We start from the raw sequence: 27500 nt of genomic DNA, 5'->3' as shown, positions 1-27500 counted from the left end.
CTACATTCCCCATAACTCTACATTCCTATAACTCTACATTCTACATAACTCTACATTCCCAATAACTCTACATTCTACATAACTCTACATTCCTATAACTCTACATTCTACATAACTCTACATTCCTATAACTCTACATTCCCCATAACTCTACATTGACATAATTCTACATTCCAGACCCATATATACCCAGAGCAGCTTTATATTCCCAGATCCTGATATTCCCGTAATCCAATATTTACAACTTTCATGGCACTCATTTGGTGTGACCTTTAAACCCCAAACATATACCCCATTGCTTTTCTCAGCTTTAAGAACTCGCCATAAAATATCTTCACTTTCATGAATATTTATATATATTACTGAGTGTGGGAATGTTTAGAGGCATTCCATGGTTACCTTCAATTCGTAATGCAATATTTAATGTTCGGCGCATGACTAAGCAGTAGCTGACGGGACAGACGGCTTTCACAACAACCCGAATAACTGCCGTTACACACACACACACACACACACACACACACACCACTGTGTGAAAACAAAAAAACGAACATATGTCATTTGTGTATAAACTGCCTGAAGAAGGGCATCTTGTTTTCTTCTAAAGCTCCACCCACTCAGGTAAAGCAGGTGTGTGTCTGAACATGTCGGTCTGTTGCCAAACCCTTATGCCCCCAAAACACACACACACACACACACACACACATTTCTGTCCATGTTCCTGTTCTTTTTGCTGGTTTTTTTTTTGGACCTATCCCATCTCAACACCTAATCCCAAACCCAACAGCCTGAACTGATGAGTGTGGTTAGTGATTAACCGTGAACGCAGCTGGAGTTCAACTGCTTGAGATTACAGCCTTCAGACCTCATCATCATTGCTTCTGAATGAAACACACGCTGACTAACATCAAAGATGTGAGGTGGAACCTCCATGAATCAGACCAGTTTGTCCAGCACATCCCACAGACCCTTAATCAGATTGAGATCTGTGGAATCCCAGGGTCAATACCCTCCATGTGATGTTCCTCAGAGCGTTCCTGAACAGTGTTGCAGTGTGGATATCCAGGGAGCTCCATCATGCTGAAACAGGTCCCTGTTGTTAGGGAACAGTGTTACCATAAAGGGGTATAACTGCAAGGGGTCTGGAACACAGTTTTGGTGGTAAATCAAGACTCAGCTTCCACCCTCACTGGACCCTATGCAGTTTGCGTATCGTCCAAACCGCTTCATGGACGATTGCAATCACCACGACCTTCCACCTGACCTTTACCCACCTAGACAATAAGGACACATTTGTATGAATGCTGTTCATAGACTTCAGCTCAGCATTTAATATAATCATGTCTCAGCACCTGATTGAGAAGCTGAGCCTACTGGGCCTGAACACCTCCCTCTGTAACTGGATCCTGGACTTCCTGACTGGGAGACTTCAGCATCTCCAGCACCACCACCACACTGAGCACTGGAGCCCCTCAGGGCTGTGTGCTCAGTCCACTGCTGTTCACTCTGCTGACTTACGACTGTGTAGCAATGCACAGCTCAAATCACCTAATCAAGTTCGCCAATAACACGACCATGGTGGGTCTCATCAGGAAGAACAATGGGTACAGAGAGGAGGTGCAACAGTTCAAATCCTGGTGTAGAGTCAACAACCCGTCTCTGAACATCAACAAAACTAAAGAGATGGTTGTTGACTTCAGAAAAGCACAGAGCAACCATTCTCCACTGGACATGGTTCCTCCGTGGAGATCGTCAGGAGCACCGAATTCTTTGGTGTACATCTGGCGGAGAACTTCACCTGGTCACTCAACACCAGCTCCATCACCAAGAAAGCCCAGCAGCGTCTCTACTTTCTAAGGAAAGCAAATCGCCCTTCCCTATCCTGACCATGTTCTACAGAGGGACCATCGAGAACATCCTGAGCAGCTGCATCACTGGCTGGTTTGGGAAATGGACCGTCCCGAATCGCAAAATCCTACGAATTGTGAGGACGGCTGAGAAGATCATCAGAGTCTCTCTCCCCTCTATCACGTGTACACTCTCTCCCCTCTATCATTTTTGTACATCCACACACACTACACACACTACACATCCACACACACTACCCACACTACACATTCACACACACTACACACACTACACATACACACACACCACAAACAGTACACATACACACTACAAACAGTTCACATACACTACACACAAGACACATATACACTACACACACTACATACATACACACTACACAAGACACATATTCACTACACATCCACACACACACACTACACATCCACACACACTACACACACACACTACACATCCACACACACTACACATTCACACACATACAAACACACCACAAACAGTACACATACACAGTACAAACAGTTCACATGCACACTACACACAAGACACATACACACTACACACACTACACATACACACACACACTACACACACACACACACACTACAAACAGAACACATACACACCACACATCCACACACACTACACACACTATACATACACACACACACAGTACATATACACACTATGCACAAGACACATACACACACACACACATCCACACACACACACACACACACACTACACACACACACATACACACACACCACAAACAGTACACATACACACTACAAACAGTTCACATACACACTACACACAAGACACATACACACTACACACTACACATACATACACACTACACTACACACACACACAGTACACACACTACACACACTACACATACACACACATACACACACTACACACACACACACACTACAACAGTACACATACACACCACACATCCACACACACTACACACACTATACATACACACACTACACACAGTACATATACACACTATGCACAAGACAAATACACACTACACACTCTACACATACACAGTACACACACTACACATACACACAGTACATACACATAATGCACACAAACACATTTTCCTCTCCACAGATCAAACGTGAGGAGAAACGTTCAGCCCATAATAAAGTGAAGTGCTTTAACTCCTGCCCCGGAGCAGAAGGTCACATTCAGGGTCAGAGTTAAACATTACAGTCTCTCACTTCATACAGGATTCCTAATCGTTTATCAAACTGTGTGTGTGTGTGTATGTGTGTTTGATGAATAATATGTGTGTGTGTGTGTGTGTGTGTGTGTGTGTGTTATAAAAGAAGGGTGTGATGATATATATATCTGATGTGTGTGTGCACATTTGTGTGTGATATTAATATCAGTTTTAAAGAAGAGTGTGTAATATTTAATGTGTGTGTGTGTGTGTGTGTGTGTGTGTGTGTGTTCAAACAGAGTATGATGACATTAAGCCTAATATCTCCCTAACACACACACACACACACACACACACACACTCACTCACACACACTCACTTACCCACACACACACACACACACACACACACACAGATGGCCAGTTGAAAACAGACATCTACAGATTGAGAAAGAAACAGAAGGGCAGATGAAAAGAGAGAGAGAGTGAGACAGATGGACATGAACAAACAGACTTTAGTCTCTCTCTCTCTGTCTCTTTCTCTCTCTCTCTCTCACACACACACATACACACACACACACACACACACACACACACACACACCCTGAATATGGTGTACAGAATGGTGATATTAGAGCTGTACAATGGTTTTATCCCTCGTCTCCACCCTACGCTGATCTTCCCCCTTTTCTTTAGCATTCCTTGTGTTACATACACACACACACACACACACACACACACCAACACAAACACACACGCACAAACACTGAGAAATGGGTCAAGTGTGCATAAATTGAACACTCTCACACACACACACACACACACACACACACACACACACACACACACACACCTGCCCTGCCCTCCTATTGTGGCCTTTTGGGTGATAAATCTGATCTCAAACACACACACATATTGTTCATCATTCAAACCGAGCTAATATTGACTTTCACATACACACACACACACACACCAACATATTACTAGCTTTAGTCTCACACACACATACACACACATACACACACACACTAACCGTCAAAGCTTCTATACATAACTTAAAGTACAAGGCACCGTATGTAAGTGGTAAAGCCCTCTGTGTGTGTGTGTGTGTGTGTGTGTGTGTGTGTGAGAGAGACTGTAAAAGGAAATGAATCAACATTGTGATACTGTGATGAAACACCAAATTATACAATTATACACAATAAAACACAACAAAGGCACATTGTACTTTTTATCCAGTTATAGCTACAGGTGATGAATATAAACGAGTTCCTGTTGTCGCTTCTCAAACATACTATTTTAGCATGTAAATTCAGTACTGAAGAGGTTTGAGTCAGGATTTAGTACTGATGGAGTTTGATTTTGGATTCAGTACTGAATGATTTTTATTTGAGGCACTTAGAGGCAGAAAACAAAGTATGAGAGTGGAGGATCATGGGTAATTCCCTATATGTGTCCTACCTTAGCTTCCTCGTTCATGTCCCAGGTGAAGGACACGGCGTTGTAGGCGATCTCCTCGATGTTCCCGATGGTGTTGAAGCTCTCTTTATAGTCCGCTGTGATAAAAAAAATACGTTAAACAATACTGCTTTGCGCACACACACACACACACACACACACACACACACCACACACACACTCACACACACTCACACACACAGAGTCTGAACATATTTATATTCATACAGATTTTGATTTTATATATATTTTATTCTCTTTTTTTTGTATTCCAGGAAACAAAACATATTTATCATAAACAAAGTAAACTCTGTAAAGAAAATGGTTTGACATTTAGTTTTAGAAAAAAAAAAAATTCAGAAAAGTGTTTTGTGATATAATTGTGATATTGCTGTTATATTATTATTATTATTATTATTTTTATTATTATTATTATATTTTTTTACATTTATATATATATATTCAAGAACAATTTGTTAAAAAAAGACAAAGATTTTATTTAAACAAGAATTAAAAAAAAAAAAGGTTGCATTCAGTCAGTTTATAATGATTATAATTGGAAAATGAATTTATTTTTATTGAAAAATATATTTCAGAAAAATGTAGTTTGTGTAAAAGGTTTTATAAAAGATGGAGATCAGATGTTCGAGCTCAGGTTGGCGTCTGTAATAAACGCTGGCACGTTTCCTCTCCTGATAAACCGTATCTTTGAGAGTACACACTCCGCTTCCCACTTCAAAGTCACAGCTCACAAGCAATAAAAGGTTATCTGTGTTTTATTGCCTCTCGTGCCCGTTATTAGACAAACACTGCTCACACACACACACACACACACACACACACACACACACACACACACAAACACACAGACACACTTGGAGCCTGCCTGTCTCAGGGACACTCTTCATAAATAATCCATAAATAAACCTTGATTTCTGTTACGAGTCATCAGATTCATGCTACTCTTCATTTCCACTAGTTTTTATTTGCTTCCTAAACACTTTAAAGAATTAACATAAATAAATAAAGCCATCACAGAACATGAAAATCGGATCGCTTAGAGACGATTAGCTCAATACATTTCCAATACAAATTGTTGTTTACAAAGCTAGATTGCTAATGTGGCTAGCATGCTAACGTAGCTAGTCAACTGTTTAAAACAATCATCTATTCTATTTGTATAAACACACACAGCTAGTTTACTCTGGTTTGCTCATGTTGGCTAAGGTTTTGCTAAAGTTTTGTTTCTTGCTAGCGTGAATGCTAAGATGCTGCGTGTACAGCCCACGCCCTACACCAGCTATTACTCTCTCTTTATGATAATTCCAGGTAAATTGTAGATATATTTATGCTATGATTTTCTTTACTTCTTGTTGTTAAATTTGTGAAACGTAGATGATCGGAGCTGATAATAGTTGATCGTAGGTGATTGTAGCTGACACATTTAGCTAGTTCATTATTATGATTTATTATAATTTATTATAATTTATTATTATTATTATTATTATTATTATTATTATTATTATTATTATATGAAGCAATGGAGCAGTGTGTTAAAAGGAAACGTGTTGTAAACAAACACCTTGTGGTTTATTTGTTTTTTACATTTAAATTAATGGTGATGGATGTTTGTGCTTCAGTTAGATGTGTGGAGTTCCATCCTGATCCCCAGCCCAGGTTTTATCACACACTTGTTCTAACACACTCTTTCTAACACACCCCAACCCCCACCCACACCCACACCCACACCCACACCCCCTGTCCTTTAGCTCGTCCTCCTCTTTGGATAAATGGAGCCATTCAGACGCAGGATCCTATGACACAGCCTCAGGGGCTGAGGAACAATCTGCTTCAACTGCTATTCAAATCTCATCTCAACTGGCCCAGGTGTCGTCTTTCACCTACTGTCACTTCAACTTCCATCTTCCTCTTCATCTCTAGCTCTACTACCACATCCACATCCACATCTAATATCACCTTTACATTCACTTCCATCTCCACCACTGCCTCTACTACCACCTCCACAATCACCTCCAACTCCACCTCTAACTCTACTACCACCTCAACATCTACTACGTCCTCCACATTCACCTCCATCTCCACCTCTACCTTTACTACCACCTCCACATTCACCTCCATCTCCACCTCTACCTTTACTACCACCTCCACATTCACCTCCATCTCCACCTCTACCTCTACTACCACCTCCACATCTACTACGTCCTCCACATTCACCTCCATCTCCACCTCTACCTCTACTACCACCTCCACATCTACTCGTCCTCCACATTCACCTCCATCTCCACCTCTACCACCACCGTCACTTCCATTTCCAGTTATACCTCCATCAACACCTGCATTTCAAACCCTATTTGCACCTCTACCTCTTCTACCACCTTCACCTCTATCTCATCTCTACCTCTACATCTCATCCTCAGAAACTCTAAACTGAATATAATCCTGCCATTTACTTGTTCCTCCACTATTTGCTCCTCCCTGTTTCCAAACACAAACTCGGGGACGTTTAAGCTGATAATTACACAGTGTGACCTCCACCTGCCCTTAGACCAAACCCAGCCATGCCCTTTTACCCCCTTTACCCCCCTCCCTTTATCCCCCCACCCCCAAAAGTCTAAACTAAATCTAAAATCACTTATAAGTCCAGATATGTGGGCGGGGCCATGACACGCGCCTTTTTTAATACATAGTATTTTAGTTTTTCTTTATGATTTGCAGCAAATCAAAATTGATTCATCAATCAAATCTGTAAAAATGTTCTGTAGATGAAGCGAGGAGCGAAAAGGCGAATCAGAGGTGAAGTGCTGAAGGAACTGAGCTGACTTTTAAAACTCTGAGTTTGTTTGGACTCTGATGCCCAGCGGGGGATTGGAGGAAACTACTTCCTCTTCATTCACCACAACACACGTAGACTTTAACGGACGCCATGTTACTCACCTGCACCGAGGCACAAAACAACAGGAAGAACGTCACACACACACACACACACACACACACACACACACACACACACACACGGTGTTACAAAAAGTATTCAGACACCAGACTCTGCTTTTTCATACAAAGTAAGAGGACGTGTGTGTGTGTGTGTGTGTGTGTAGGACGTCTTTGGTTGCAGGAGCATGAAAATTTCCCTTCACTTAAACCAGGAGACCCAAACCTGTTCCAGCATGACACAATAACCAGCTCCATGAAGATCTGCTGTCCATGGGTTCGAAGATCTACTTCTATAGAGCGCCAACTCTATTGGGATGAATGTGAACGCTGAGTGAACCCCAGGAATCTCCTCACCTTCTCTCCTACATCACTACCTGACTTTACTAACACCTATCTTCCTTCCTTTTTTCTCACACACACACACACACACACACACACACACACACACACACACACACACACACACACTTACACACTTCTTTTTTTTGCTGGAAAATAAAAAACAGTCTAACATGCTGCAGCCCGTGTGTACGTGTGCGTGTGTTTGTGCGCTTGTGTGTGTGTGTGTGTGTGTGTGTGTGTGTGTGTGTCTGTAAGAGTGTATATGTGTGTGTGTGTGTGTGTGTGTGTGTGTGTGTGTGTGTGTGTGTGTGTGTGTGTGTGTGTGTGAGCATAACAGAGAGAATATGAAAAGAAGAATGAATGAGGGCTGAAAAACTGGGGCTTGTTCTGACAAAGAGAGGAATGTCCCACTGCATGTGCTCACGTGTGTGTGTGTGTGTGTGTGTGTGTGTGTGTGTGTGTGTGTGTGTGTGTGTGTGTGTGTGTGTGTGAATGGTTAACCCAGCGGTGGTTATGTTAGCGTTCGTCCCAACATACATTAACTCCGAAGTTCGCTTCACCTTCCGGGTCTAGAATAAAATCATTCCTGCTAACTTGCTAACTACTGACTAGCCACCGTTAGCTTAGCTTTCTATACCAAAACTACAAGCTCAGCTAGCTGCTAAACCAATGTAAAGCTAGTCAGCAAGTTATATCTCTCCTCTAGCAACTAGCTACCGGCCTTAATAGTCAATTCAATTCAATTCATGTTTATTTGTATTGTGCTTTTAATAATGAACATTATCTCAAAGCAGCTTTACACAGATAATGTGCTGATAAAAAATAATTAAGTTTGTTCTTTATAAGTAATATATATATATATATATATATATATATATATATATATATATATATATATATATATATATATAAACTGTATAACACCTAATTAACTGTTAATTAGATTGCTAGCAAAGCGAGCTAGTAGTTCTTTACATATATTTTGCAATTAATAAGCTGACATAACATAGCTAGTCTGCTAGCAACACAGCACATGTTTTCAAATGCATTTAATAAAAACATAGCATTAACCTCTTTGCTAACAGTTTTCCAAATATCTACAAAACACAGCAGTTTAGTTAAAGCTACTTAGCCTAGCATAGATTACTGGCATGTACATGCTAACCATGACTTTACGTTTCTCTCTAGCGACTAGCTACTGAGGATTTCGCTATTATTTTTCTGCAACTAGCATGTAGAGCGTAAATATTACAGTAGCTCACGCAAAAGCGAATTTTCGGAACTTCACAATTATGAAGCTTATGTTACCTTGCTAACTTGCTAACATTAACCTCATGTTTGCTAGTCAATTTAAATGAACCATTTCCTAACAATTGCTATGTCATTACCATTAGCCGCTTGCTAACTTAGCATTGTCTACCTAGCTTATTAACAACTAACACTAACTGACATAGGAATGATTAGCTACCAATTTAGAATTTAATACTAGCTATCTTACCTAACCCTAACTAGCTAACTCTCTTGTTGCTAACATATACAATGATCGTTAGCTAACATTCGATTCTAGCTGTGTATTGAATATATATGTATGAGGACGTTACCGATGTCGAGGACGCGCTGCTTAGCCGTGTGCTGGCGCGAGTGCCAATACCTCCAGTACTTCAGCTGTTCATCTCGGTTCTTATCTTCACTGAACACCACCATGACGACGCTCTGAGTGGAAGAAGGGAAGGAGAGAGGGGAGAAAAATTAATAGAGACAGAAACAGGGGGGATAAATGGAGGGATGAAGAGATGGACAGATAATGAGATATAGAGATGGATGGAGGTACGGAGGGAAAAAGAAAGGGATGATGGGAAGGATAAGGGATGGATAGATAAATAGGTTGATGGGATGAAGCGAAGAATAGAGGGATGAAGGGATGGAGGGATTGAGGCATAAAGAGTTGGATGGATGGAGAGATTGAGGATGAAAAATTAGATGGGGAATAGAGATGAAGGGATGGAGGAATGGATGAAGAGATGGATAAAGGGATTGATGATAAATTTGCTGCTACTGCTGATGATGATGGTGGTGATGAATGTGGGGTGATGATGATGGTGATGATGATGATGATGGTGGTGATGATGGTGGTGATAATAGTGGTGATGAATGTGGCGGTGATGATGATAGTGGTGAGGAATGTGGGAGTGATAATGATGGTGGTGATAATGATGGTGGTGATGATGGTGGTGATGAGTGTGGCGGTGATGATGATGGTGGTGATGATGGTGATGATAGTAGTGATGAATGTGGCAGTGATGATGATATTGGTGATGAATGTGGTGATGATGATGGTGGTGATGATGATGGTGGTGATGGTGGTGATGATAGTGGTGATGATGGTGATGAATGTGGGGTGATGATGGTGGTGATGATGATGATGATGGTAGTGATTGTAATAGTGGTGATGATAGTGCTGATGAATGTGGGGTGATGATGATGGTGATGATGATGATGATGGTGGTGATGATGGTGGTGATAATAGTGGTGATGAATGTGGCGGTGATGATGATAGTGGTGAGGAATGTGGGAGTGATAATGATGGTGGTGATAATGATGGTGGTGATGATAGTGGTGATGAGTGTGGCGGTGATGATGATGGTGGTGATGGTGGTGATGATGGTGATGATAGTAGTGATGAATGTGGCAGTGATGATGATATTGGTGATGAATGTGGGAGTGATAATGATGGTGGTGATGATGGTGGTGATGATGGTGGTGATGATAGTGGTGATGATGGTGATGAATGTGGGGTGATGATGGTGGTGATGATGATGATGGTAGTGATTGTAATAGTGGTGATGATAGTGCTGATGAATGTGGCGGTGATGATGATGATGGTGATGATGATAGTGGTGATGAATGTGGGTGTGATAATGATGGTGGTGATGATGATGGTGGTGATGATGGTGGTGATGAATGTGGGGTGATGATGATGTTGGTGATGATGATGGTAGTGATTATAATAGTGGTGATGATAGTGGTGATGAATGTGGCGGTGATGATGATGATGGTGATGGTGATGATGATGATGGTGATGATGATAGTGGGGATTAATTCTGGCGGTGATGATAATGGTGGTGATGAATGTGAGAGTGATAATGATGGTGGTGATGATGATGGTGATGATGGTGGTGATGATGGTGGTGATGATGATGGTGGTGATGGTGATGTTAGTGATTATAATAGTGGTGATGATAGTGGTGATGAATGTGGTGATGATGATGATGGTGATGATAGTAGTGATGAATGTGGCGGTGATGATGATGGTGGTGATGAATGTGGAGTGATAATGATGGTGGTGATGATGGTGGTGATAGTGGTGGTGATGATGATGGTGGTGATGAATGTGGGGTGATGATGGTGGTGATGATGGTGGTGATAGTGGTGATAATGATGGTGATGAATGTGGTGATGATGATGATGGTGGTGATGATTATGGTGATGATGATGATGATGGTGATGAATGTGGGGTGATGATGATGGTGATGATGATGATGGTGATGATGGTAGTGATTATAATAATGGTGATGAATGTAGCGGTGATGAAGATGATGGCAGTAATGATTATGAATGTAATGATATTAATTACGGTGCTGATGATGATGATAGTGATTATGATGAATCTGGTGATTTTGAATATGATGATGATTTTGATAATGATTAATTTGGTGATTTTATGATGTTGATGATGGTGGTGGTGAGGATGATGGTGATGATGGTGATGATGGTGATGATGAATGTGGTGATTTTATGATGATGATGATGATAATGATGATAGTGGTGATGATGGTGATGGCAGTGAGGATAAAGATGATGATGATGATGATGATGATGGTGGTGATGATGGCAGTAAGGATGATGATGATGATGATGATGATGATGGAGGTGATGGTGATGATGATGGAGATAGTAGAGGATGATAATAATGATGATGATGATGATGATGATGGTGATGGTGATGAATGGGGGTGATGATGATGATGGTGATGATGGTAGTGATTATAATAATGGTGATGAATGTAGCGGTGATGAAGATGATGGCAGTAATGATTATGAATGTAATGATATTAATTATGGTGATGATGATGATGATAGTGATTATGATGAATCTGTTGATTTTGATTATGATGATGATAATTTTGATGATGATTAATGTGGTGATTTTATGATGATGATGGTGGTGGTGAGGATGATGGTGATGATGGTGACTAGGATGAATGTGATGATTTTATGATGATTTTGATGATGATGGTGGTGGTGAGGATGATGATGATGGTGATCATGGTGATGATGATGATGAATGTGGTGATTTTATGATGATGATGATGATGATGATGATAATGATGATAGTGGTGATGATGGTGATGGCAGTGAGGATAAAGATGATGATGATGATGATGATGATGATGATGATGGTGGTGATGATGGCAGTAAGGATGATGATGATGATGATGATGGAGGTGATGGTGATGATGATGGAGATAGTAGAGAGGATGATAATAATGATGATGATGATGATGTTGATGATGATGGTGATGATAATGAATGTGATTGCAGTGAGGATGATAATAGTAATGATTATGATGATGGCAGTGAGGATGATGATGATAATGGCGGTAACTATGATAATAATGATGATGATGATGGTGGTAATAGTAATGATGATGGTAATGATGATGGTGAGGATGATGATGGTGTTGATAATAACGATGGTGATGGTGGTGATGATGATGAATGTGGTGATGTTAATGATATGATGATGATGATGATGATGATGGTGATAGTGTTGATCATACTAAATGATGATGATAAACGGATAGTGTTCTTCCTCACCCGCACTTTGCTGATGGGGTGTCTCAGGCGTTTGCTGCTGCTCGTCTCGTTCAGTGTCACAGCGTAAAACTGTCCTTTATTCAGGTAACTCATTGGCCCCTCACCCTGCTTCTGTCTCAGAGACCTCGTGGCATCCAAAGTGTACTGGAACGTGTCTCTGTCCAACCAAACACACCACTTAATTTCAGAAACACACACACAGGCTCTTCAGTCTTCGTCCTTCTCAGAGCCTAATGATATGTGATTAGATGTTAGCTAAACCTTCTCTTGCAACTACTTCATACTGTTACTGATACTCACATGTTTGATTGCTCAAAGATGAACTCGTTGGCTCCGAGTGATGAGGGACGATATTTCTGTAAAACATTATATAAATATTGTAAAGTGTTTATAAATGCACTAGATAACTGTTTATCTGTGTATACAAGTGTATAACAGTGTTTGAGAGTGTGTGAGAGTGTGTAAGAGTGTATAACTATGTATGGAGGTATGTAGGAGTGTATACCAAGGTATAGAAGTGTGTAAGAGTGTGTAGGAGTGTATAACAATGTATATGTGCGTAGGAGTGTGTAAAAGTGTATAAGAGTGTGTAAGATTTTGTTGGAGTGTGTATGTGTGTATAATAGTGTAAAACAATGTATAGACATGTATAGGAGTGTGTAGGAGTGTATAACAATGTAAAGGTGTGTGTAGAAGTGTGTAGAAGTGTATAGGAGTAGGTGGGAGTGTGTAAGAGTATATAACAGTCTATAGGTGTGTGTACATTTACATTTACATTTGCGGCATTTAGCAGACGCCCTTTTCCAGAGCGACGTACAAAAGTAGGAGTGTAGGGGTGTGTGTTAGAGTGTACAACAGTCTATAGGTGTGTGTAGGAGTGTATAAAAGTGTATGAGAGTGTGTTGGAGTGTGCAATAGTGTATAAGAGTGTGTAGGAGTGAGTAAGAGTTTGTAGGAAAGAAATTTCCCCACTGTGGGACGAATAAAGGTTTATCTTATCTTAGAGTGTAAAACAATGTATAGGTGTCTAGGAGTGTGTAAGAGTGTAAAAATATATAGGTGTGTGTAAGAGTGTGTGAGTGTATAAGAGAGTATAACAATGTATAGGTGTGTATGAGTGTATAGGAGTGTACAGGAGTGTGTAAGAGTGTATAGGAGTGTGTAGGAGTGTATAACATTGTATATGAGTGTAGTAGTGTGTAAGCATGTATAACAATGTAAAGGAGTGTGTAGAAGTGTGTAAGAGTGTATGAGTGTGTAGTAGTGTGTAAGAGTGTATTACAGGGTACAAGCATGAGTAGGAATGTAAGACAGTGTATGTGTGTGTGTGTGTGTGTGTGTGTGTGTGTGTGTGTGTATGTAGGAATGTGGGTGAGTGTGGGTAAGTGTATAGGAGTGTATGTGAGTGTGTGAATGTGTGTGATTGTATAGGAGTGTGAGTGTGTGTCTGAGTGTGTATGAGTGTGTGTGAGTGTATAAGAGAGTATAACAATGTATAGGTGTGTATGAGTGTATAGGAGTGTATAGGAGTGTATAGGAGTGTATAGGAGTGTGTAGGAGTGTATAACAATGTATATATGCGTAGGAGTGTGTAAAAGTGTATAAGAGTGTAAGATTTTGTTGGAGTGTGTATGTGTATAATAGTGTAAAACAATGTATAGACATGTATAGGAGTGTGTAGGAGTGTATAACAATGTAAAGGTGTGTGTAGAAGTGTGTAGAAGTGTATAGGAGTAGGTGGGAGTGTGTAGAGTATATAACAGTCTATAGGTGTGTGTACATTTACATTTACATTTGCGGCATTTAGCAGACGCCTTTTCCAGAGCGACGTACAAAAGTAGGAGTGTAGGGGTGTGTGTTAGAGTGTACAACAGTCTATAGGTGTGTGTAGGAGTGTATAAAAGTGTATGAGAGTGTGTTGGAGTGTGCAATAGTGTATAAGAGTGTGTAGGAGTGAGTAAGAGTTTGTAGGAAAGAAATTTCCCCACTGTGGGACGAATAAAGGTTTATCTTATCTTAGAGTGTAAAACAATGTATAGGTGTCTAGGAGTGTGTAAGAGTGTAAAAATATATAGGTGTGTGTAAGAGTGTGTGTGAGTGTATAAGAGAGTATAACAATGTATAGGTGTGTATGAGTGTATAGGAGTGTACAGGAGTGTGTAAGAGTGTATAGGAGTGTGTAGGAGTGTATAACATTGTATATGAGTGTAGTAGTGTGTAAGCATGTATAACAATGTAAAGGAGTGTGTAGAAGTGTGTAAGAGTGTATGAGTGTGTAGTAGTGTGTAAGAGTGTATTACAGGGTACAAGCATGAGTAGGAATGTGTAAGACAGTGTATGTGTGTGTGTGTGTGTGTGTGTGTGTGTGTGTGTGTGTGTGTGTGTATGTAGGAATGTGGGTGAGTGTGGGTAAGTGTATAGGAGTGTATGTGAGTGTGTGTGAATGTGTGTGATTGTATAGGAGTGTGAGTGTGTGTCTGAGTGTGTATGAGTGTACATACGTGTGTGTATTAGTGTATACAAGTGCGAATGTGTGTATGAGTGTGTGTGAGTGTAAATAAGTGTGTATAAGTGTATAGAATGTGAGTGTGTGTAAGAGTGTGTGAGTGTAAATAAGTGTGAGTGTGTGTATAAGTGTGAGTGTGTAAGAGTGTGTGTGAGTGTGTGAATGAGTGTGTATGAGTGTATGTGTGTATAGGAGTGTATAGGAGTGTGTGTGAATTTGTGTGAATGTGTGTGAGGGTATAGGAGTGTGAGTGTGTGTATGAGTGTGTGTGAGTGTAAATAATTGTGTAAGAGTTTATAGGAGTCTGAGTGTGTGTTTGAGTGTGTGTGTGAATGTAAATAAGTATGTGTCATTGTATAGGAGTGTAAGAGTGTGTATGAGTGTATAGGAGTGTGAGTGTGTATGAGTGTGAGTGTGTGTATGAGTGTGTGTAAGTGTATATATGTGTGTGAGTGTATAGGGGTTCGAGAGTGTGTATGAGTGTGTGGGTATGTAAATAGGAGTGTGAGTGAGTGTATGAGTGTTTGTGAGTGTGAATAAGTGTGTATGAGTATAAAGAAGTGTATGAGTGTGTCTATGAGTGTATGGGAGTGTGTGTGTGTGTGTGTGTGTGTGTGTGTGTGTGTGTGTGTGTGTGTGTGTGTGTGTGTGTGTGTGTGTGTGTGTGTGTGTGTGTGTGTGTGTGTGTGTGTGTGTGTGTGTGTGTGTGTGTGTGTGTGTGTGTATGGGTGTGTGAGTGTGTGTGTGTGTATGGGTGTGTGAGTGTGTGTGAATGTGTGTTAGTGTATCACCTCTGCAGTGGAGTCCTCATCGTCATAAGTGCTGTCAGGGCTGCTACGCTGTGTGTCTCTGCCATACTCAGTGTGATCGGTGCTCAGTGTGTGTGTGTTCTGCTCGTACACTGCCCTTGCCTGCTCCTCGCTCTCACTGCGGTACTGAAGGCTGGAGGTCATGAAGACGGGAGCGTACACCTCAGCCTTCACTGTGCCCACGGGACCACCGTCCACAAAACCGTCCCGCTTCGACTCATGAGCCTCGCTGCTCAGAGAAAGATTCACCGGAACAGACTTCAACACCTGCACGTGATTATCTACTGATGGGGGGTCAGTTACGCTGCACACACACACACACACACACACACACACACACACACACACACACAGACACACATACAAATATATTATACACACTTTATACACTATTTATTTTACATTCACAGTTTATTCTGCATGACATGAAGTGTATGAAAGTGTATACATGTGTACAGGTGTGTTTAGGAATGTATAGGAGCATATAGTGGTGTATAGGAGTATATGGGAGTATATAAGAGTGTATATGAGTATATAGGAATGTACAAGGGTGTACAGGAGTGTGTTATAATGTATAAAAGTGTATAGGAGTGTACAGGAGTGTGTCATAGTGTATTTGAGTGTATAGGAGTGTAGAGGAGTGTGTTATAGTGTATAGGAGTGTATAGGAGTGTGTAAGGGTATATTGAAGTGTATAGGAGTGTATAGGAGTGTGTTATAGTGTATAGGAGTGTATAGGAGTGTGTAAGGGTATATTGAAGTGTATAGGAGTGGTGTTGGTGGTGGTGTTGGTGGTGATTTCCTAATACTCACCTTTTCTTCTGTCCCTCTGTCTCTTCTACCACTTTACTGATAGGCAGAACCGATGTATAGGCGTGTGTGGGGGTGTGTAGGAGTACATAAAAGTGTATAGGAGTGTGTAAGAGTGTATAGTAGTGTATAGCAGTGTGTAAGAGTGTATAGTAGTGTATAGCAGTGTTTAAGAGTGTATAGTAGTGTATAGCAGTGTGTAAAAGTGTAAATTAGTGTATAGCAGTGTGTAAGAGTGTATAGTAGTGTATAGCAGTGTTTAAGAGTGTATAGTAGTGTATAGCAGTGTGTAAAAGTGTAAATTAGTGTATAGCAGTGTGTAAGAGTGTATAGTAGTGTAAAGCAGTGTGTAAGAGTGTATAGTAGTGTATAGCAGTGTGTAAAAGTGTATAGTAGTGTATAGCAGTGTGTAAGAGTGTATAGTAGTGTATAGCAGTGTTTAAGAGTGTATAGTAGTGTATAGCAGTGTAAAAGTGTAAATTAGTGTATAGCAGTGTAAGAGTGTATAGTAGTGTATAGCAGTGTTTAAGAGTGTATAGTAGTGTATAGCAGTGTGTAAAAGTGTAAATTAGTGTATAGCAGTGTGTAAGAGTGTACAGGAGTGTATAGCAGTGTAAGAGTGTATAGTAGTGTATAGCAGTGTGTAAAAGTGTATAGTAGTGTATAGCAGTGTCTAAGAGTGTATAGTAGTGTATAGCAGTGTGTAAGAGTGTATAGTAGTGTATAGCAGTGTGTAAGAGTGTATAGTAGTGTATAGCAGTGTGTAAGAGTGTATAGGGGTGTGTAGGAGTGTATAGGAGTACATAAAAGTGTATAGGAGTGTGTAAGAATGTACAGGAGTGTATATGAGAGTGTAAGAGTGTACAGTAGTGTATAGCAGTGTGTAAGAGTGTATAGTAGTGTATAGCAGTGTGTATAAGTGGATAGTAGTGTAGAGCAGTGTATAAGAGTGTATAGTAGTGTATAGCAGTGTGTAAGAGTATATAGTAGTGTGTAAGAGTGTATAGGGGTGTGTTATAGTGTATAGGAGTACATAAAAGTGTATAGGAGTGTGTAAGAATGTACAGGAGTGTATATGAGTGTGTAAGAGTGTATAGTAGTGTATATGAGTGTGTAAGAGTGTATAGTAGTGTATAACAGTGTGTAAGAGTGTATAGTAGTGTATAGCAGTGTGTAAAGGTGTAAAGGAGTTGTGATGACAGGGTCTGGAAAGACAGCTGCCCCAGGACTACGCGCTGAACACGACTGTAAACGGGGTGCTGAACGGACAGCGATCATTCAGAAAGCGTGGAAAGCAAGCGAACACGTGACAGAAGGGAAACACATGGCAAATGACACATGGCTGGTGCCTGATTAAGCACACAGCTGCTCCTCACCATCCTTGAGGAGCCTAAGACGCATAAAAGGAGACGGAGAGATGTGCGGAGGAAAGCTCGGTCCGAACCGCTCTCATAAATCATATCTCTCTGATTTTTCCCCACAGGCAGCAGGATCAGTTCCAGGAGCAACGATTGAAGAAGCTGCTGAGCCCAACCACACGCCTGCCTCAGACGGCCCCCAGGTCCCTGAGTTCTAACTTTTTCACACACCTTTACAGACCCACCTTCATGCACACACGCACAGCCACGTTTGTACAGAGAAACACAATAAACATGAGTTTGCACCCTATTTTTCAGCCTATCGTCTATGTGCTTAGCCTGCCGCAGGCCTGAGGTGCTACAAAGTGTATAGGAGTGTACAGGAGTGTGTTATAGTGTATAAGAGTGTACAGGAGTGTACATGAGTGTGTTATAATGTATAAAAGTGTATAGGAGTGTACATGAGTGTGCTATAGTGTATGAGAGTGTATAGGAGTGTACAGTAGTGTGTTATAGTGTATAAGAGTGTATAGGAGTGTATATGAGTGTGTTATAGTGTATAAGAGTGTATAGGAGTGTACAGGAGTGTGTTATAGTGTATAAGAGTGTATAGGAGTGTACAGGAGTGTGTTATAGTGTATAAGAGTGTATATGAGTGTGTTATAGTGTATAAGAGTGTATAGGAGTGTACAGGAGTGTGTTATAGTGTATAAGAGTGTATAGGAGTGTATATGAGTGTGTTATAGTGTATAAGAGTGTATAGGAGAGTACAGGAGTGTGTTATAGTGTATAAGAGTGTATAGGAGTGTACAGGGTGTGTTATAGTGTATAGGAGTGTATAGGAGTGTGTTATAGTGTATAGACGTGTATAGGAGTGTCCTATGGTGTATAGGAGTGTATAGGAGTGTGTAAGGGTATATTGAAGTGTATAGGAGTGTGTTATAGTGTATAGGAGTGTATAGGAGTGTGTCATAGTGTATATGAGTGTACAGGAGTGTGTTATAGTGTATAAGGGTATATAGGAGTGTGTAAGGGTATATTGAAGTGTATAGGAGTGTGTCATAGTGTATAGGAGTGTATAGGAGTGTGTTATAGTGTATAGTAGTGTATAGGAGTGTGTTATAGTGTATAGGAGTGTGTAAGAGTGTGTAAGGGTATATTGACGTGTATAGGAGTGTGTTATAGTGTATAGAAGTGTATAGAAGTGTAGAGGAGTGTTATAGTGTATAGGAGTGTATAGGAGTGTGTAAGGGTATATTAAAGTGTATAGGAGTGTGTTATAGTGTATAGGAGTGTATAGGAGTGTGTAAGGGTATAATAAAGTGTATAGGAGTGTGTTATAGTGTATAGGAGTGTATATGAGTGTGTTATAGTGTATAGGAGTGTGTAGGAGTGTGTAAGGGTATATTGAAGTGTATAGGAGTGTGTTATAGTGTATAGGAGTGTATAGGAGTGTGTTATAGTGTATAGGAGTGTATATGAGTGTGTTATAGTGTATAGGAGTGTGTAGGAGTGTGTAAGGGTATATTGAAGTGTATAGGAGTGTGTTATAGTGTATAGAAGTGTATAGGAGTGTAGAGGAGTGTGTTATAGTGTATAGAAGTGTATAGGGTGTGTTATAGTGTATAGGAGTGTATAGGGTGTGTAAGGGTATATTAAAGTGTATAGGAGTGTGTTATAGTGTATAGGAGTGTATAGGGTGTGTAAGGGTATAATAAAGTGTATAGGAGTGTGTTATAGTGTATAGGAGTGTATAGGAGTGTGTTATAGTGTATAGGAGTGTATAGGAGTGTGTTATAGTGTATAGGAGTGTGTAAGGGTATATTAAAGTGTATAGGAGTGTGTTATAGTGTATAGGAGTGTATAGGGTGTGTTATAGTGTATAGGGTGTAGAGGTGTGTTATAGTGTATAGGAGTGTATGGGAGTGTGTTATAGTGTATAGAAGTGTATTGGGTGTGTTATAGTGTATAGGAGTGTAGAGGTGTGTTATAGTGTATAGGAGTGCATAGGGTGTGTTATAGTGTATAGGAGTGTATAGGGTGTGTTATAGTGTATAGAAGTGTATAGGAGTGTAGAGGTGTGTTATAGTGTATAGAAGTGTATATGAGTGTGTTATAGTGTATAGGAGTGTAGAGGTGTGTTATAGTGTATAGGAGTGTATAGGAGTGTGTTATAGTGTATAGGAGTGTATAGGAGTGTGTTATAGTGTATAGAAGTGTATTGGAGTGTGTTATAGTGTATAGGGTGTATAGGGTGTGTTATAGTGTATAGGAGTGTAGAGGTGTGTTATAGTGTATAGGGTGTATGGGAGTGTGTTATAGTGTATAGAAGTGTATTGGAGTGTGTTATAGTGTAAAGGAGTGTAGAGGAGTGTGTTACAGTGTATAGGAGTGTATAGGAGTGTGTTATAGTGTATAGAAGTGTATAGGAGTGTAGAGGAGTGTGTTATAGTGTATAGGAGTGTATGGGAGTGTGTAAGGGTATATTGAAGTGTATTGGAGTGGTGTTGGTGGTGGTGGTGGTGGTGATTTCCTAATACTCACCTTTTCTGCTGTCCCTCTGTCTCTTCTAGCACTTTACTGATAGGCAGAACTCGCTTATCTTTAGGAACCTGAATCACACATCAGACCTGAGATTAGACACCAACAACACAGACGGGACACAGACAGTATGTGTATGTGTGTATATGTGTATATGTGTGTTTGTGTGTGTGTGTGTGAGTGTGTGTGTGTGTGTGTGTGTGTGTGTGTGTGTGTGTGTGTGTGGGTGTGTGAGTGTGAGTGTGTTTATGTATGTGTGTGTGAGGTGTGTGTTAATGTGTATGTGTATGTGTGTGTGTGTGTGTGTGTGTGTGTGTGTGTGTGTGTGTGTGTGTGTGCGTGTGTGAGTGTGTTTATGTATGTGTGTTTATGTGTGTGTGTGTTTATATGTGTGTGTGTGAAGGTGTGTTTTAATGTGTGTGTATGTATGTGTGTGTGTGTGTATGTGTGTGTGTGTGTGTGAGTGTGTTTATGTATGTGTGTGTTTATGTGTGTGTGTGAAGGTGTGTGTTAATGTGTATGTGTATGTATGTGTGTGTGTGTGTTTGTGTGTGTTTGATTGTGTCTATGTGTGTGAGCGGATAACTGGAGTAGACACTGGACAGGAAGTAGAGAAACAGGAGGAAGTCTGAGACGTTCAGTTCTTTCTCTGATTTAAATACTGGTGTTGTTCCTGTTCCAGTCACATCAACAACCAGTACATAAACACCACTGTACCACAACACACACACACACACACACACACACACACACACGACAATTTGCATCTCAATGCATAGCCAACGATACGATACATTATATTCAAGTGAAGTGAAGTTTATTTCTATTGCGCTTTTCACAACAGACGTCGTCTCAAAGCAGCTTTACAGAAGTTAACAGTGAAGCTGAATGATGTGTGTTTATCTCTGATGATGAAGACTGGGGAGACTGTGGCAAGGAAAAACTACCTTAGATGTTATGAGGAAGAAACCTTGAGAGGAACCAGACTCAAAATGGGAACCTCATCCTCATTTGGGTGACATCAAGAGTGTGATTATAGTCTTTAAACACTACAGAACACTGGAGAGTGAGAACTAACATGAGCACTGAAGTGTGTGATTATAAGTGATGATCAGTCTTTTACAGTCAGATCAGATTATGGAACCAGAAGCTACTGAGCAACTCATAAAATAGCTCAACATCTGGGATTATCACAGATCCAACACCAGCTTCTCCATGCCAGAGCCTTTAAACACTCAAAGAGGTCCAGTGTCCAAACTCCACATGAAGTGGGATCCAATTGGCACTGGTACGTCTCTAGATGGTTCCGGATGTATGCTGGGTCGGCATCTACTTCTTAATCAATCTTCATACAGTGGGACGTGACTGGAGCTGGAGCAACCTCAGGATGCCTCGGGATGGGTCATAGATACACAGGAAGCAGCTACTAATGCGATACGATACGATTTCTTCCTGTTATCATGCAGTGTAATCCGATTTCCGAATTCAACACATGCTCTGCAATGCAATATGGTACAAAAAGTTCACCTTTATTTATTTAATTCAGACAGACAGCAAATAATCAATTAACTTAAATACCTTCTGACTTCTAACACATGGCTGTTTTCACCCTTTGTTTTATACGCCTTTGTAGTGCAAAAAATAAAATAAAAATAAAAAGATTAAATAAAACCAGAGTTTTTTTTCCTGTTTTGTGTGCAGGAAGTTACAGCTCTGCCTCTGCCATGTAAATCTGTATTCTATGTGACTCTCAGGACACGCCTCGGCCTGCGTAGTGATGTGATACGTCACGTTCACGTAGCAGCAGCGGTTTTAAACAGTTTAGCGACGAGAAATGGATCTACATATCAAATATTGGGTACAAATTATTGCTCACTTTCTGAATAATAAAAGTAAAGAACATCTACTAATAATTATATAGAAATAAATTGTTTTTTTACCAATGCAAATATGTTCAAAAAAATACGTGATACAAATAACCACTTGTATCTGATACAAACTTTTTTTTATATGTGTGTGTGTCTTGAGTGTGTGTGTGTGTGTGTGTGTGTGTGTGTGTTCTGACCTTGTAGTACTCGTACAGCAGTCCCAGAGCAGCAGCACTGTCCTCATCCCCGTTGATGCTCATCATGGCTTTAGTAGCTGCAGTGAGCGGATTCTCCAGGTACGACCTCCACGCCTCATCTTCACTGGTGTACGATCGACGCCCATGTAGGGGATCATTAGGGACCACCACCACCAGCCTCTTACTGCTTCACACACACACACACACACACACATACAATAAAACTGTTATAACTGTTGCTGTACTACAGTAATGATTATTGATGCCGACAGCACTGATGAAGTCGAGTCTCTCTCTCTCTTTATATTATATATTTAGATTTATATTATATATAATATAACAATAGAATTATTGTTAATATAATGTTTTTGAAATGTAAAGTTTTTGAAAAGTTTGTCAGACAACAACAAAAAAGTGTATAGCCAAAATATTCTATGAAAATGACTAAATTCTAAAAATCCTGCATAATATCGAGTCTTTTTTATATGCTTGAGCCCTAAAATCACTGTTTCCAATTATTGTAAGTAAATAATAAATAAGTACATCTACAATTTTTAAGTCAAAAAGTGATAATTTTGTACTGTAAATACAGTGAAGAGTCAAAAAAGGTATATCTTTATAAAGTGATTTAATGGTTGGTACTTTTTGGGGGAAAAGTTTTCTGTTTAAAATATAAAATGTTTTTTTAAAATTAAAGGTAAGAAATATCTTTTAAACTTTCTGAAATTCTTAAAAACAAAGAATTTAGAATTTAGATTTAAAGTTTTAATGCATAAAAAAAGAAATAAAACAAACTCAAACTAAATAATTAGTTTTAACAGATGTGATAAAATTAAATTACATTTTATTTTTTTTAAGTAAAAAACAAAATAGGCAGAAATAAATTAAAAGTCAGACCATGGTTTAAAAGTGAGCAAATTTGAAAATGTGACTGAACTGTGAAATAATTCTATATTTTAACATTTGTTTTTTTCAAAGAAAATTCTAATAAAGCATAATAAAATATATAAATATATGCGCAAAATTGTTTTATATAATTAAATGCTAATATAAAACTTTGCTCACTTTTCTAAATTCTTGAATATTTCTGTAAAAATATAGAGTTTGTAAAAAAAAAATATTTAAGTAAAAATATGAATAAAGTAAAAAACATCAATCTGTAACACTTTTGCACACCTCCACTAATCACATGTAACTTCCTGTTTATTTCCCCGCCCCCTTTATAACACAACACAACAACAATTTCTGCTTTTGCTATGGCTATATACAGTGCAAACACACACACACACACACACACACACACACACATAAGCCATATCTGATCCATCTTCATGTAAATGAAGCTGCTGCACCAACAGACCTGCTCAGCTTCCTTACTTCTGTTTTTGCTCTGTGTGTGTGTGTGTGTGTGTGTGTGTGTGTGTGTGTGTGTGTGTGTGTGTGCATGTGTGTGTGTCTGCATGTGTTTGTTTTAATTCTCATTAATACGCTTATCTTATCTGAGCCGCACTGTGGATTTAATCTCACACACACTCCGAGGTTAAACCAACACGACACACACGTGTTTCATAAAAATACAGATATAGAATGAGTTTGAAGATCATATCACACACACACACACACACACACACACACACAAGGAGCTTCATTGAGCTCTGTGTGTACTGTATAGTGTGAGTTCTGATTGGTCAGACAGTGCTGATAGACCTTGGACAGCGACTCGGGCAGCATCGCAGGTCGCTCTTATTGTTTCCATAGCAACGAGAGTCCTGTGTGAGAAAGTCCTTATACGCTGTATCTCCACTGTACAGCAGGTCCGGAGAAAACCCGAAATCTCACAAGTTTCTGGTCTTCAGTTAGGGATTAGATGCTCCTGAAGGGTTTTACTGCATAGAACATCAATGACACCTATAAAGCCTTCAAACCCTTCACAGCTAAAGGCTGGATCTTACCTCCTTCATCCACTTTCTCACTGAGGAACACTGCACTGATATAAAAAATACAAACACAAATCAATGTTCTTTAAAGGTTCTTTATGACTTCTTAGGGGGGTTTGTGGGTTTTTATGGGCTTTTTAAGGGTCCTTTTTCGGGGTTCTTAAAGAGTTCTTCAGGGGTTATTTATCATTTATGGTATTTGGCAAGGTTCTACTTGGAGCTTTGGTGGTAGATAATAAAGTTCTGCACAGAACATTTAACACAAGAGTTTCCCACAAACAAAGAACAGCTCAGAAGAGCCCTGTAGAGTTCCCGTGTGGATCCATAGCTGGGGGTTCTGTGCAGTGTCAAGGGCTTCTGTGTGAAATCTTTAGCTTTTAAAGTGTTTTTAAGGATTTATTGGTGTATTTAATATTCTAGTTAATCAGGAAACACTCAGCTGTAGGATTCTGTGTAGATCCTTTAATAGAGGCTCATTACCAACTAAATCATCCTGAGTGTTTTCTTCTTCTCACACCACAGCCTTTTACAGCACAACATTGCTTTTATCCCTTTATAATGATGTTCACAGGAATCGAACAAGTTTCTGATGTCGCTTATGTTATAGCAGCTATAAATGCTTTTTTCCACACCATCATCTCTGAAGGTTCAGCACAGAACCCTTTTCACAGGATCCTAAGGAACACTTAGCTGTGCACTCTCCAAGGTACAAAACATCGAATTTAACATTAAATAAAATACAACGTGCCGTGCTTTAATGAATAAATACGTGTCATGGTTGGGACATCGCTGTGGTGAGACATTCTGTGTTTGTGTGTGTGTGTGAGTGTGTGTGTGTGAGTGTGTGTGTGTGTGTGTGTGTGTGTGTGTGTGAGTGTGTGTGTGTGTGTGTATGTGTGAGTGTGTGAGTGTGTGTGAGAGAGACAGAGAGAGTGGTTGATGTTTCATCCTTTTTTTTGTTGTTGATTCGAGGCGTTTTGTGAGGAGATTAAATGCAGGTGCAGACAAACTTTCACCCGAATCCCCTGAGCACTGAAGGGTTAGAGAAGATCACAGGACGCTTCTGATCTAAAACCAGGCGTAAACACAGCCACCGCACACACACCAGGATCTCTACAAAGCCACATACACACCTGGTCATGAACACAAGCAGCTAGGATCATCTGAACGCTCCTCAAAACACACATCACCAAAGGTTCGAGTGAGAGGCTGAGTTCACTGATTCACTGATTCACTGATTCACTGATTCACTGATTCAGGGCAGTGAAAAGTCGGAGTTAATCCCAAAGCTTCAGAGCAAAATGAATTTATGATCCAGCCTGAAGTGGGAAAGACTGTGAGTGTTGAATTTGTCTGAGCCAATCGATGCATGAAACAAAGTTAAGCTCCACCCACCCAGTGATTCAAGCCATTTAATTGCATAAAAAAAACATAAAGGTGCTTTGTGCTGATTTTGATTTTTTTCGCTGGAGAATTATGGGTTCTTATCTCATCCAAAAAAGTTTTCTACTCAAAAACATATCAGGAGACACTCAGAAACACAGTCATCCATCTAAAGGAACAAACGAAGAACCTGTGAAAAAATCTCTGAATATTTCAGAGTTTCAGAGACACACAAGGTTAACCCAAAGTCACAATGGTTTTTAAAGTCCTCCAGTGCTTCCATGTGGGCATAAAACCCATAAACACACTCTGCATGAGGGCATACGCATCATTAATCACCAAGCGCTCGAGAACCGTCAGCTCGTTTCACCCCATAACCATCAGATAAGGAGCTGAGAGCGGCCTGGAGAGTGGACGAGTAAACCATTAATAAGAGGAAGAAACAAAATGTCACTCCGGAGAGCTCTGATACGTTCTTTCTCCTGATCCACACTCAGAACAACGTAGAACCCTAAAGAGTTCTTCAGTCGTTCCTCTAACCTGTAAGAATCCTATAAAGAACCTGTTCAAGAACCTTTTTTTGAAGCTAAGAATAAATTCCACCTGATTTAAAGTTCACCTGATGATCTGTTTTCATTTCAACACCCAAAACTGGGCAGAGTTTTACACTAGTTCTTGGTTCCTCAGGGGTTCTTTAAGGTTTCACTGGGTAAATAACGGTTCCACTGAGAACCCTTTCTTTCAGAGGAACACTGGACTGTGAGGTTCAACACAGAGCTTTTAAATAGAAGTAAAACTTTTCATTGTGTAAATGAGAGCTTTTTGGTGTAAATGGGTCTCATAGGAGAACACTCTGTTGTAAGGTTCCACTCAGAACCTTGAAGCGTTCCACTGAAGAAAAAGCACTGAAGTGATGCTGGAGCTAACCATATGAACAAAAACTACAAAAACAAATCCATGTTCTTTAAAGGTACTTTATGGTTCTTTTGAGTTTTTTTGCAGTTCTTTTGAGGTTCCTGAGGGGTTTAAAGGTTCTTATGGGTTCGTTAGGGGTTCTATAAGGATTCTTTATGGGCTCCTTAGGGAAGCTTTTTCATGGTTCTTAAAGAGTTCTTTAAGGGTTCTTTTGGATCCGCATTGTGCCTTTTAAACAGGTTTGGTTTGATATCTGTTCTGATGGAGAAACTCTCCGCTCTGGGGTTCTACACAGAACCGGGGGGAAAAGCCCTAGAACTGGTATACGTGCTAAATCTAACCTTTTCTCCAGAAGATAAGGGTTCTACTTGGAGCCTTGGTAGTAGATGGTAAAGTTCTGCACAGAACATTTACCACAAGCATTTCCCACAAAAAAACAGCCAGGAAGAGGTAGAGTGTGATCTCATGTGGATCCATAGCTGAAGGTCCTCTGCA

At 40.0% G+C, this 27500-nt stretch overlaps 1 protein-coding gene and 1 long non-coding RNA gene across 4 annotated transcripts in view; one reads left to right on the top strand and one right to left on the bottom strand.

Moving 5' to 3' along the window:
* grhl2b (grainyhead-like transcription factor 2b) overlaps positions 1-27500 on the bottom strand; it is a 50968-nt gene that overhangs the window by 21880 nt on the left and 1588 nt on the right. For 2 of the 3 annotated variants that reach the window (XR_006923730.1, XM_046834528.1), the window contains exons 2-8: positions 22771-22957; positions 20709-20776; positions 15979-16300; positions 12982-13037; positions 12682-12838; positions 9405-9516; positions 4510-4604 (exon numbers count right to left, since the gene is read on the bottom strand). Coding sequence is in view for 2 of the 3 variants with exons in the window: in XM_046834528.1 (XP_046690484.1) it covers positions 4510-4604; positions 9405-9516; positions 12682-12838; positions 12982-13037; positions 15979-16300; positions 20709-20776; positions 22771-22957 (997 nt within the window). In the remaining variant the exon portion in view is untranslated. The remainder of the gene's footprint in view (positions 1-4509; positions 4605-9404; positions 9517-12681; positions 12839-12981; positions 13038-15978; positions 16301-20708; positions 20777-22770; positions 22958-27500) is intronic. The other variant, XM_046834529.1, reaches the window with a different exon arrangement.
* Positions 16158-22758, top strand: LOC124375853. Its single transcript, XR_006923732.1, has 3 exons — positions 16158-16290; positions 18290-18367; positions 22407-22758. It is a non-coding gene; the product is annotated as an uncharacterized LOC124375853 (long non-coding RNA).

This window comes from Silurus meridionalis, chromosome 22 (assembly GCF_014805685.1).
Source record: "Silurus meridionalis isolate SWU-2019-XX chromosome 22, ASM1480568v1, whole genome shotgun sequence".
In the NCBI taxonomy this organism is placed as follows: Eukaryota; Metazoa; Chordata; class Actinopteri; order Siluriformes; family Siluridae; genus Silurus; species Silurus meridionalis.
Note: the sequence above shows the minus strand (reverse complement) of the source record. Positions and strands in the feature narration are given on the sequence as shown.